Genomic DNA, 13,475 nt, shown 5'->3' with positions numbered 1-13,475 from the left:
TGGTGGTACACTTGACTCGGGGATGTCTCATGGCAGAACTACGAGGAGTTTCATAGCATATGCAAAGCCGTCGCAAAATTTCACCGACCGTGGTCCTCCGATCACCCGCTTAAAGTCCTTTTATCTGGGGCTGTCGAGTTCCCCAAAATGGAGGGTGGTTCGTCGTACGCGAATGGCTTCTTGTATCAGTATGTTGCTACAAGTTGGCTCACTTCAGCGGCCGCTCAGCGCGACCACACCCTCCCCGCTTCCTCATAGTACTGCAGCGGGAGCGCGCAACGCCACTTTGAATCTCTGGGAATAACGGCCACTTCTTCCAATTTAATTTTTGGGGACACCGTCGCTTGTTCTCAAAAGTGGATTACATGTGGGACGATCACCGAGCGGTATGGATATAAAAAGCGAGTGGTCACAGAGTCTATGCTGGGTTTCACACGCTCTGGTCCCGGGTTAGAACGCCGAGGAAGAGGTGGACATACGGATGATGCATATGGAGTCGAAGCGACCGCTAGCGTGTCACCCGGGCTTGTGTTTGAAGAAGACGAGGTTGAAACTGGATCGTGGGGTCGGCGTGGATGGACTTTAATCGAGAGGATTGCCTTTTTTTTCTTCCTCCCCCAGTGGGATTCATGAAACGATGGCGCTGGAGGGAAAGCCACCTCTTCTTGCTGACCAGAAGTGCTGCCCGGGTGGCGCCCCATCTGTAACCAGCATGTGTACGCCAGACCGGTCAAACTTACCGGGAACCAGTCGGGCAAGATGCTGTTCTCGATCCGCCCTTATTCGAGTGGACATAAGATCATATCCTATTGAGTTCAACAAAAGAGACTTCAGTTAGTTATCTCAAAAGTGTGTTTCTTTTCAATCGTCTCAGATAAATCGATGTAATCTTTCATCTTACTAAACGGCTCAGAAGTGTTTTCCCAATTTAATTGAAAGCGGGTTTGTTTGTTTTTTTCCCTGTAAATTGCATATTGGACCATTTTCAGTCTGCACTTTGCCTATCGGAAGACATTTAGTTGGCACTGCAATTTGTGATTTCATTTTAAATTTACCTGTGAATTGTTCTGTTAGCCTGAGACTATTGTGTTACTTGCATCTTTAATTCAGGGCATTTATATTCATGGATCAGCATAAGCAATAATACACCTGTATTAGTAAATAACTGGGGGACAACGGGAATGAGCATTTCAGTAATGCAGTAAATTTATTTTTGCTTTTCACCAGTGTTTACAATAACAGTATAACTTCAGTGAATCGGCATATCATGTACGGTTGATACGCGATATTGTGAAAGAATTCAAGGAAGACTTTTGGCCAGTTGTTTTTTTTTTTTCTTTGTGATTTTACACTGCAGTGAGCATTGGCTTGATAAGGAAACTTCTTAAACAGAGCAATGCAGTTTGCAGTGGCAGCAACAGCAGAAAACTATAAATAACCCTGTCAAAAAGAGCAGTTTGACCACCCCCACCCCAACTCCCCTCCTTATTATGGCTAGTGGTGGCTCGGGCAAATCGGCTAGTGAGGGATCCGCCAGCACACCTAGTGGCAGTCTTCAGCAGAGAAAGCGCCTTTCGTCCATCTGTGACACATGTAAGGCCAAGATGCAGCTGGTGGCCGACCTCCTCCTGCTGTCCAGTGAGACCAGACCAGTTATGACTTCTGAGGGGGTGGCAGTGGCCGACACCTTTGACCAGTGTCGTGACACGGTCATCGCACGGACCAAAGAGCTCTCTATTCTAACCCACGACATACAAAGCCAACTCAACATGGGCCGATTCACAGAGGTGGGGGACCGCCTGTTGGAGATGGCTGATCTAGTGGTTTCTTTGACTGAGTGCTCTGCCCATGCTGCATATCTGGCAGCAGTAGAGACCACCGGCTCACAGCCTTGCTTGCCCGGTCTTGTGGACCGTTACAAAGTGACCCGTTGTCGGCACGAGGTCGACCAAAGCTGCAGCGTCCTCCGAGTCACACCCCTGCTGGATCTTACTCCGCAGCTCCTCCTCGAGCTCTCCCAGAACATCTCCACCAACCTCAAGACTCTGACGGACATCTCGTCGCTGGCCAGCGAAAGGTCCAGGGACCGCTTTGGAAAGGAGCAGTTCAAACTGAGCGTCAAGAGCATGAGCACAAGCGGCACTGCCTTCCTGGCTTGTGTAAAAGAGGTCAAAACTCAGCCCAGCGAACTAACCAGGAATCGTTGCGTCCTCTTCAGTGCCGCGCTGGTCCAAGCAGTCAATGCGCTGGTCGGCTTTGCCACAGAGCCGCAGTTCCTGGGGAGGGCTGCGAGTATTTCCACTGAAGGGAAAGGTGTGCAGACTGCAGTTTTAGGAGGCGCTATGAGTGTGGTTTCAGCCTGTGTCCTCCTCACCCAGGGACTCAGGGATGTTGCCCAGCACCCTGAGAGCAGCTCTAAAATGGCCGACTACCGGGAACGGCTACGGAACTCCGCCTGCGCTGTGTCAGATGGCTGCACCCTGCTCACACAGGCGCTCCGAGAGCGTTCGTCTCCAAGGACTCTACCGCCAGTCAACTCTCAATCCGTGACTTAGTTCAGGGAGAGTGGGGATGATTTCTGGTCCAACTCTGTCCCATGTGAACACACCAAAGAGACATTTATTATCCCTGCTTAATGGGGTTAGAAAAGGTTCCGGAAAACGTACATGGAAGTCTGGCGTCTGTTCATGAAGAGTGCTGAAACATGGACAAACGCTTCTCATCAGGGATTTGTGTCATCCTGGATGTGACTCTAAACAAACCAAGTATACAGTCCACTTTGACACAATCAACCCAAAGTGGGCTCAGGTCCCCTCCAAGATCCTCACAAACTGACACCACCCCCCTAACCTGAAAAAATTACCTCAGTTTTCAGCTCTGGTGAAAATGCCAGCCTTGATGTCGGATGGATGTAGCTTTGCTATGTCAACCTCTGATTGACTGACCTACTCTAGCTTGGTAGAGGTGACAAGTGTCTTGATTTTGCTTTTTTTTCTTTCCATGTGTGTGAATCCCGACTCCATAAAAGCTGCTGTGAGTGCCATAGGTTTTTACACATTTTTAGACTTCACATAGTACTTTAATGTGTTTGACCATGCATGTAATGGGGTATTTATTTTGACAATTAAAATGTTTCTGATAAGATGCTGTTTGGCTCATTTGCTGCATGTAATTAATTGATTGAATTAAGCCACTTTTTTTTCATGTCAACCAAAATACAAGAGGAGGCAATTACCCAAAATACATTCAAGGGTCTATTTTGTTTCAATGATGATTTATTCAAAGACCTTTAAAAACAAGGCTTGTTTTAAAAGATTGACCTCTCATCTTTCACCTAGCAACAATGCTATTTGGCTTGCACTTCAATGTTCTTATAAAATGTGTATAGTCTTCCATAGAATGAAGACAGCAGAACTAGATGTATTTTTAATTGGGTGGAACTGACTTATTAGACAATGCACGATCTCTGAAAATTTGAATATTGTGAAAATCGTATGTGGAGACATGTGTTTCCGCTGTCGTATTCCTTGTGTCAAGCCACTCTTGAACAACAAATCACGCCAGAAGCGTCTCACCCGGCCTAAAGACAAATATGACTGAACTGCTGCTAAGTGATCATGTTCTCTGATGAAAGCCAATCGTTGCCTTTCCTTTGGCAACCAGGGTCCCAGATTCTGGAGGAAGCGAGGGGGGTCACAGAATCCACACTGCTTGAGGTCCAGTGTCGAATTTCTAGAGTCAGTCATGGTTAGGTGCACAATGTCATTTGCGGGTGTAGGTCCTTTGTGTTTCCTGAAGTCCAAGGTCAACGCAGCCATCTACCAGGACATTTTAGAGCGCTTCCTGCTTCCTGCTGCTGACCAGTTTTATGGAGATATTTCATTTTATGACATGACTTGGCGCCTGCGCACAGTCCCCAAGCTATCACGATCTGGTGTAAGGACCATGGTATTCCTGTTCCTGAATGGCCAGCAAACTCGCCTGACCTTAAGCACAGAGAAAATTGATAGGGTATTCATAAGAGGAAGATACACCAGACCCAGCAATACAGAGGGGCTGATGGCCACTATCAGAGCAACCTGAGCTCTCACAACACCTGAGCAGTGCCACACGCTGATCGACTCCATGCTATGTCGCATTGCTACAGTAATTGAGGCAAAAGGAGCCCCAACTAAGCATTCAGTGCTGTACATGTACATGCTTTTCATGTTTATACTTTTTGGTTGGGGAACATCTCTAACATCTTTCTTTGTATCATCTTAAGTAGTATTCTAATTTTTGGAGATAGTTAATTTGGGGGTTTTATTAGTTTTCTGAACATTTAAAAAAAGAACTTAGACACAGTTTCATTGACTTCTTGAGATGGGTTATCACCCATGTTCACGTGAGTTAAGATTCAATAGTTCTTTATTGACCCAATGGGGCAATTTGTGGTGCAGCCAGCAAGACAGAGACAGACACACAAGCCACAAACACAATCAACAATGACATACAAGAGCTGAAATGCATGACAATAATAGCTTGAATGAATTTAAAAACATGAACAAGAAAGCAAACTAAAATGATAAAGTGACCACAGTAAGTGCGGAATGAAAATAGTCAATATGTGTGCAGCTAAATTTAGTGGAGGCCCTGCTGTGAAGAAGGACAACCATGCAAGAATGGGCGAAAGGTGATTTTACTTGCTTGACACTTGTTGGAGAAATCAAAAGTCACTTGCGCATTTGCAAAACGAAATTAGTTGTACGTCCTGGGTGTATCACATGAGAACAAAATACTGTACCCTGCTCAAGTTACCTTCGCGGTGGGCCTCGCAATTCAACATTGCTCAAATGTGGGCAGAATTTAACCTGTAAGCGAGAATTTTTGAGAATTGTTTCTATAAAAACAATATCAGAAAGATGCCTGTCAAGCCAAGTCAGTTTTGTTTTGTTCATCAGTTAGATTTTACAGGAGAGGAATTCCACTCAAGGATCATAGAAAGCTCTTGGAAAAGTCATTGAACATACTTTCTATATTGATAATTTTACATTCACTTCAAGATTTTACACAAGTACACAAATATCTATTCCAAGTGTCATACAAAATAGTAGAAGTACGAAACAGCAAAATAACTCCAGAAAATTGTGCCGTTAAGTTGCATGGATATTCGCCTTGGACAATGGATGGACGTTTAATTGCTCGACAGCACTAATATACACATATATATATGTATATATGTGTGTACATATACATATATACATATATGTGTGTGCTGGAGCCTATCCCAGCTGTCCTTGGGAGATAGGCGGGGGACACCCCGAATTGGTAGCCAGCCAATTGCAGGGCACAGAGACGAACAACCATGCAAGCCCTTACTCACACCTAGGGACAATTTAGAGTGATCAATCAGCCTGCATGTTTTTGGAATGTGGGAGGAAACCGGAGTCACGCAGGCCCGGGGAGAACATGCAAACTCCACACAGGGAGGAGCTGGAATTGAACTCGGTACCTCTGCACTGTGAAGTCGACGTGCTAACCACTGGACTACCAGGCCGCCCCATCTATCTATCTATCTATCTATCTATCTATCTATCTATCTATCTATCTATCTATCTATCTATCTATCTATCTATCTATCTATCTATCTATCTATCTATCTATCTATCTGTCTATCTATCTATCTATATACAGTATATATGAGAGAGAGAGATACACGTGTATAAACACACACAGACATGCACACACACACACACACACACACACACACACACACACACACACAGATTCATCCATCCATCTTCTGATCAACTTATCTTTACAAGGGTCACGAGGAGTGCTGGAGCCTATCCCAGCTGTCTTCGGGCAGTCGGTGAGGGACACCCTGAACCGGTTGCCAGCCAATTGCAGGGCACTTAGAGACAAACAACAACCATCCGCGCTCACATTCGCACCCAGGGACAATTTTGAGTGTTTAATCAGCTGGTCATGCATGTTTTTGGAATGTGGGAGGAAACTGGAGTACCTGGAGAAAACCCACGCAGGCACGGGGAGGACATGCAAATTCCACACCGGAAGGCAGGAGCCGGGATCTAACCCACGACCTCTGCACTATGAGGTCGACCACCAGGCCGCCCTCACACATAGATTATGTAATTAAAATTTTTAGATTAGATAAATACAGGTATATTCCAGGTCCGTTGCATACTATACTTTCAAAGAGACTATTCAGCACATACAGGAGCAGGACTTGATGCCTCTGTGTCAGCAAACACAAGCTGAAGCACTGTAGGGAGGGAGCTCCTCGCCTTTAACTCTGTCTGGAAGACCTAAAAATGCACCCGTAAGTTGGCAAAATTGCCATTCATATTAAGACCGTTCCGTTCCGAGTTCTCGACATTTCATGATAGTATTTGAGATGACAAAAGAAAAAGAACACATGATTATTGAGTGCGATGCTGGCTGAGCCCTTGGCATTCACACATCCCCACAATGTCACAGTCATGACATACTGATACTTTTGTCAAGTACGGAGCCTGACTGAGATGAGGTTCTCATGAGTTGCTCATCCGTAGCTTACCATAATTACAAAAATAATGTACAGTGACAACATTTAACCACATTAACAGAAAACAAACAAAAATTTTCAAAAATATTTAAAAATATAAAGTTCATAAAATTAGTAAAAGAAAAATTCTTAAAGAATATTTGAGGTATCACGAGTTATAGTCCTATTACTATTTTTTATTTTCATTTTTTTTTGGGATGCCTCACAGATTGCCAGCCACTAGTTTTCCCTGGGAGCTCTTCAGTAAATGTTTAATAGAACTGTATAATCTGTGTGTAAAACTTCCATTTAACTATCTATGGGTGTACGATTATGACAAAAGCAGTGCGAGAGCTATTTGTGACATGATCCCAAGCTGTTGTTTGACTTTGGGCCGCGCATTCTTCAGCCTTCCTGCCTGCACTGAGTGAAGTCAAAACCGTGGGCCCTCAACAGGAAACCTATAGCTTGTGCTATCAGGAGTGGCTTCCTTCTCATGACAAAAGACTGGAGTCATAATTTCAGGCAAGGCTTCGCCCATTTCCTGCTGCAGGAGGGAAACACTGGCCTATCCGTTTCCCCCTGATGGGCTCCCATCCGTGTGCCTTCTATATCTTAAGAGAAGGATGCTGATTCACATACACACAAAATCCGTTTACATGTCGCCCTGTATTTATGAAAAATGGCCAAAGGACATTTCAGTTTTATAACGTCTTAACATTGATGTCCTCTCTGTTTACTTTGAAACGCATTGTGTTGCGGTAACCCGATAAGAGCAACTGATCTTATTTAAATAATGTACAGGTAGATCTTTAGGTGATTGAGCAGCAGAGCGGCCATTCTACTGTTGCAACTAAATTCACAATAAAGCATGTTACTAAGAGACCACATGGTTCCAAGCTCTCGACCATTGTAATCCCAATCGTTTGTAGATCACGCAATAACACACATTGTGGAATTAATACCACAACCAATCATTACATTACAGCCTTCATTACTTAACTTTTTTCAGGCCATCTTCTTTAAAAATTCAGAATTTATTTTTTCTGTCAGAGCAAGAGCACAAAGCCACTTCCGGCTTATTTCCAGCAATGATTTTAACTGGAAGAGGCACTTATCATCAAGAGCAGCCAATTTACACTTGTCAGTATTGTGTGCAATTCGTCTATGTGATGCTTGCAACAGCCGCATCATCAAACACAAAGCTGCACAAAGTAAGGATGGTTCTTCTCACTCTCACATTGTTAAAATGGTGAACTATTCTGTTGGTAAAAAAAACTTTAAATAATATATTTGGACTGTAACGTGATCACATGCAAAGAGCTGTGATGAGAGATGAATGCGATATCCCTGCAAAGCTGGTGGGACCAATTTGGGAAGTTCATCTTCGGTTATTTCAGGTGATGTGACTACATTGATATTCCTTAGTGTTCAATTGTTCATTTTTCCTAAAAATAAAAATTAATAAATTATTAAATCTAAAAAAGACCATTTCCTTCAACAGAATATGGAAACTTGGCTGTCTATCATCACATCCATTCTGAAATCCAAGTCCATTCTTTATTTTTTTTAATTTTTTTGCTTACATGCCAGTACAAGGGGAAAAATGTATTGCGTCATTGGATTTTGGCAATTTTTTTTCACAGTCCATCCATCTTCTGATCAACTTACCTTCACGGGGCGTGCTGGAGCCTATCCCAGCTGTCTTTGGGCAGTCGGCGAGGGACACCCTGAACCGTTTGCCAGCCAATCGCAGGGCACACAGAGACAAACAACAACCATCCACGTTCACATTCACACCTAGGGACAGTATAGAATGTTCAAACAGCCTGCCATGCATGTCTTTTGGAATGTGGGAGGAAACCAGAGTACCCGGAGAAAATCCACGCCGGCCCGGGGAGAACATGCAAACTCCACACAGGAAGGTTGGAGCCGGGATCAAACCCACAACCTCTGCACTGTGAGGTCAACGCGCCAACCATTGGCCCACTAGGGCGCCCGACAGAAAACATCTTTATCAAAATAGTAAGAGGTAAAACATGACAAAATCCAACAGAATCAAAATTGCCATCAATTTTAATACAGTAGTTTAAGGGCATGAATGAACTTGTGTTAAAACGTGCACATGATCAGAGACTGCAGTTGACAGTTAGGTCAAGGTTTCCTGCCTTCAATACTTTTGTCAGTGTTATTGTTTCATACTTACTTGGTAACCCTTACTAGGCGTGGTCCATTTCCTTGACACAAAATATGAAGATCAGCCACAGAAATGGAACCCTTGTACTTTCATTAAGGTTACATTCTAAACTGAAATGTATACACAGCAAATAAGACAAACAAGTTAAGAATCACCAATCATTTATGAGACAACTTTTGATGAAATGGATGAAAATTGAGCATTCATACAAAAACACACTATGTCTTAAATAGAGTTTTCTTTTAACTGCTCGATGAGAATTGTATTCCAAATTAAAAATTAAAATTGACTCCAACAGGTGTTGGATCACATTTATCTTCACTTTGAGGCATTCTTTCATGGAATAGTGACTTTGCACTATCACTCTACTTTTGCCTTTTGATTTTCACCACATATTGATGGCCATCCTCCATCCAGTTCCCACACAAGGCACATATTTTTCATCACTCATTCAAATGTTTACATTCTGCGTCAACAGGCCAACTCTAGCCAGTGGCGGCCCAAAGGGGGGAAGTTGTGGTACAGGCTTCCAGCCTACTAAGCCCAAAGTCGACATATGACAGTGAAACCACTTCAAAATGACACGGGGGAGTTCAAGGCAGCAATGAACATGATGACAAGTGAGAGGGAAACCTTCACAAAACAGACATTATAACAGATTTAATAGAAGAAATACACATCTCAAGAGGATAAATATGGAGCACGAAAGGATGATTGAATACATGGAAAATCTACTCGATGATTTGGAGCAATGTTCCAGAATGAACGATGTAATCGTATCTGTTTTGGCGATTAACCCGCGGTCTTACCAGCAAGCAGTGAGAGACAATGGCTTATCCTTTCTCCATTTTAATAGTACAAGTGTTGATCAATCTCATAGCACCAATGGAGCAAATGGATTTCATGGAGGTTTGGGCGCGCTAACCACTCGACCACCAGGCCGCGCACACACACACACACACACACACACACACACACACACACATATATATATATATATATACGTACAGTATACTGTATAATTAGTAATGATTTTAGTTTGTATGTTTACAATAAAGGTTTTAATCTCCTTCTAATCTCGTAAATTGTATGGATTCATCTCATGTATGCCTTTGTAGAATTTGAAGTTGTTATAATGTAAAGCGAGGGGGGTGAACTTGATAAATTTCGCCTCCTTCCGCCCCTTCTCAAAGTTGAATTTTATCATATTGTGCTCTTCTCCTTCTCTTTGCCCTCTTATGCTGTTTTTTTTTTTTTTTGGTGCTTGTTTAAAAATAAAGAAAAATCAAATCAAATGTGTTACAACGCACAAGGGTCTTCAGTCGTGACACCTGGTGGTTATCTGGGGAGACCGGAACAAACAAGAATATGAACCACTTTTTCCCAAAAATTGAGTCAATTCATATTTTACATGAGAACAATCTCACAGCACACCACAATGTCACAAAAAGCATCTCATTTCAATTTACACACTCAATAAATTTGATACTGTGCCTGTATAGTTGAACCCCCCCTGTACAAATCTATGACAGCTTTCCCAACTGTATCCAGTCACTTTTTATGAGCTCTCTGTTATATAGCGTCGGCCACATAGCATAATTTCTTCAGTCATCTTTGGGCCAAATTGTGATGTTTGCATAACGCTACACTCCTTCCACTGTTGCATCATTCTGCCTGTCTTCCTATGTCCTTGGCCAATCACAACAAAAGAATCCAAAAACACTATCTGCCCAAATTATCTCTTTATGGCTTCAGTTTTTATGCTACAAAAAAAAAAAAAAATGGCAGAAAGCATGTGAAAGAGGGCTCGGCTGTGCACAAGTGAAGCATTAGCTCTTCTCTTTTATTTGTTTTTATCTGGTAAGGGTTCATGCTTCTTAAATTTTCCAGACACTGCATATAATTTCAGTCAAATAAGGGGATATGAATTATGTATTTAAAATGTAACCCTCCCCCCCTTTTCTTTGCTAGCAAGTAGCTCGCAAAGATCAGCAAACACTGCTAAAAGAAACATCAAATCGAGATGTCCCATTTTTCATTCAAAATCTCCAGCTGCGGAGCCGTTAGCCTGTTAGCTGAGGGGGGCTAATGCCTGGATGCCAATGGAAAACTTTAGCGTCAGTAAATGTCCGACGCATAGCAGCTTCTGCAATTTGACCCAGATGATCCTACCGCTTCGAAATTTCACATATTTCGTGATATGATAATCCAGGCCTCACCTCCACGAATTTATTTTTCATCATAGTGGAAGCACCATCTACTGCTAAAGTAAAGACATGTTTTATCTTTCATTTTTTTTCTTCTAGACGGTTAACCAGATATACCTCTCATGTTTGCTCAAAAGAGTGTTTTGGCCTTAATGATAGTAGAACAGAGGTGGGCAAACTACGGGCCGCTGGCCGAATACGGCCCTTTGGTCTATTTAATCCGGCCGGTCGAAGGTTGGGACACAATTAAGGTGCGATGTAAAGTCATTTCATTTGGACTTGTAATGACAGGTATTTCAACGCCAGGTGGCGCAGTTACTTGAAGTTGCAAAGCACAGGGAGGGAGAGGGAGACGAAACGGAAGCCCGAAGTAGCGCCAACTCAAGGAACTCCCGCTCGATACAACAATACAACACAATACAATCGGAATAAGTGTGTCCGCGCCGGATCCAAAACAGCGACATGCAAGTGACTCTTTATTGCAGTGAGTGTTACTGGAATTGCAAAAATGTTTACGTCCTGTAGATCATGACATCCAAACGAAGAGGAACACGAATGGCCGATTCTGGCTATTTCCATGCTCAGACTGAATTGCTTGCGGCTCAACAGACAGTCGAGTAAATGAACGTTTCCTGGAATGGTTTGACTGTTATCGCGCTAAAACTTTACGCAAACTGGACCGCTAATAAGAGAGGAAGCGAGTTCCAGAGCGCTATGGGCTTCGAAGCGTCCCGTGGCTGGGTTCAAAAGTTTGTTGCACGACATCAACTGAGCAACGCTGTCTTGTGTGGTGATCGAGGGGAGGTCAATTTCGACACAGTGAGTGAATGGAAAGAAAGCCACCAGGTCTTTTACTTGTGTCATTTTGTAGCAAATAGTCCTAACTTTGTAATATTTTGTCTTAAACTTGTACTATACGCTGCAGTTTTTGGGCAATATATTGTTGCACTTTGTTGCTTGTGTTGTTACACATGTTGTTAACATACTTGGACGTTCATACAGGACATACAGTATACCATAGTTGTTTCACTGTTCTCATTTAAAAAAGGATGGTAACACTTTAATGCCTTTGTCCTGTTGATGTTTGGTATGGACTGTCAACATATACAGTTTTTTATATGTACTGTAGCTTGTGCTGACCCAGCACACCTGTCAAATTTAGAAATCAATGTGGCCCCCGAGCCAAATGGTTTGCCCACCCTCTAACCAAAGGGAAAATCACAGAAAGACACACCGTGCCCCTCCCTGCCCTCACAAAAGTTACAGTTGCATCACAACCACGGGAACAGGAATTTTATGGGAACAGAATGTCTATTTGTGATGTTGTTTTATGTTTTAAAACATAAATGAATGAACAGATTAGTGAATGAAAGCTGAACTGGGTGGAGAGACAGATTTCTGACGGGGCTATAGCACCCCCTGGCCCCGGTGTAGCGCCGTGCATGTTGGGGACTTGACCATCCATCCATTTTGTCATTCGTTTATCCTCCCAAGTGTCGCGGCCGTGCTGGAGCCAATTCCAGCTGTCTTCGGGCAGTAGGCGGGGGACACCCTTAACTGGTTGTCAGCCAATTGCAGGGCACTCATAGACAAACAACCATTCGCCTTCACAATCACACTCAGGGACAATTTACAGTGTTACATTAGCCTGCCAGCCATGTTTTTGTAATGTGGGAGGAAACTGGAGGACCCAGAGAAAACCCACGCAGGCACGGGGAGAACATGCAAACTCCACACAGGAGAGCCAGAGCTGGAATTAAATCCGGCACCTCTCCACTGTGAGGTCGACGTGCTAACCACTGGCCCACCAGGCCGCCTAATTTCATAATGTCATGTGGAATAAATAACATGGAGACATTGCAAGCATTTTCATTTGTTATGACAATAACTTGAACGATAGTTAATTAAACTATTATTCATCTGATTACCATAGTTATCCATCAATTTGTTGGATACTGCATGTATAATAATATGAGGAGGTGACATTTATATGGTTTCATATCATAATGTCCCTCAGAGGGGAACTAAATGCAGTGTGGATCATGACAAAATCGGTAAGAGATTTTCCTTACTCTGATTGCCAAAGTACTGGTGTTCTGTTGCTTCTTTTTAATGTGTGAGAAGCATGGAAAACAATTATCAAATCAACGAGTTATGTTAAAATTGAACTGATTTCAAAAGTTCAATTGAAATATATGAGTGCACGTTGATCCACATCACTCTACAAGTTTTCTGCGATTGTGACAACTGCAACACCAACATCATGATGTTTATTTCACTTAAAATACAGATGCATTTTGGAACAGTAGAATAATGTCAAAGAGGTAATTTATTTCAGTATTTTAATCCAAAAAGGGGCAGCACGGTGAATGACTGGTTAGCACATGCACCTCACCGTGCAGAGGTTGTGGGTTCTAATCCGGGCTCTTCGAATTTGTCTTTTGGTGTGATCGTGAGTGTGGATGGTTGTTCGTTCTTGTGTGCCCTGCGATGGACTGGCAACCAGTTCAGTGTGTACCCCGCGTACTGTAAATGGGACACATAA

General features: G+C 43.0%; 1 protein-coding gene across 1 annotated transcript; it reads left to right on the top strand.

Annotated features, from left to right (window-relative positions):
• Nucleotides 1-3,142, top strand: tlnrd1 (talin rod domain containing 1). The gene has a single exon (XM_086107800.1). It carries the CDS (start codon nucleotides 1,491-1,493, stop codon nucleotides 2,553-2,555), a length of 1,065 nt encoding a protein of 354 aa, XP_085963926.1. The 5' UTR covers nucleotides 1-1,490; the 3' UTR covers nucleotides 2,556-3,142.
• The last annotated feature ends 10,333 nt before the right edge of the window (nucleotides 3,143-13,475 follow it).

This window comes from Hippocampus guttulatus, chromosome 3, assembly GCF_054856545.1.
Source record: "Hippocampus guttulatus isolate MCC_2025c chromosome 3, RoL_Hgut_1.0, whole genome shotgun sequence".
Lineage (NCBI taxonomy): Eukaryota > Metazoa > Chordata > Actinopteri > Syngnathiformes > Syngnathidae > Hippocampus > Hippocampus guttulatus.
This window is presented reverse-complemented; position numbering and strand designations above follow the sequence as displayed.

Coding starts and splice junctions, on each gene's coding strand:
- tlnrd1 (XM_086107800.1), top strand. CDS start 1,491: ATGGCTAGTGGTGGCTCGGGCAAATCGGCTAGTGAGGGATCCGCCAGC.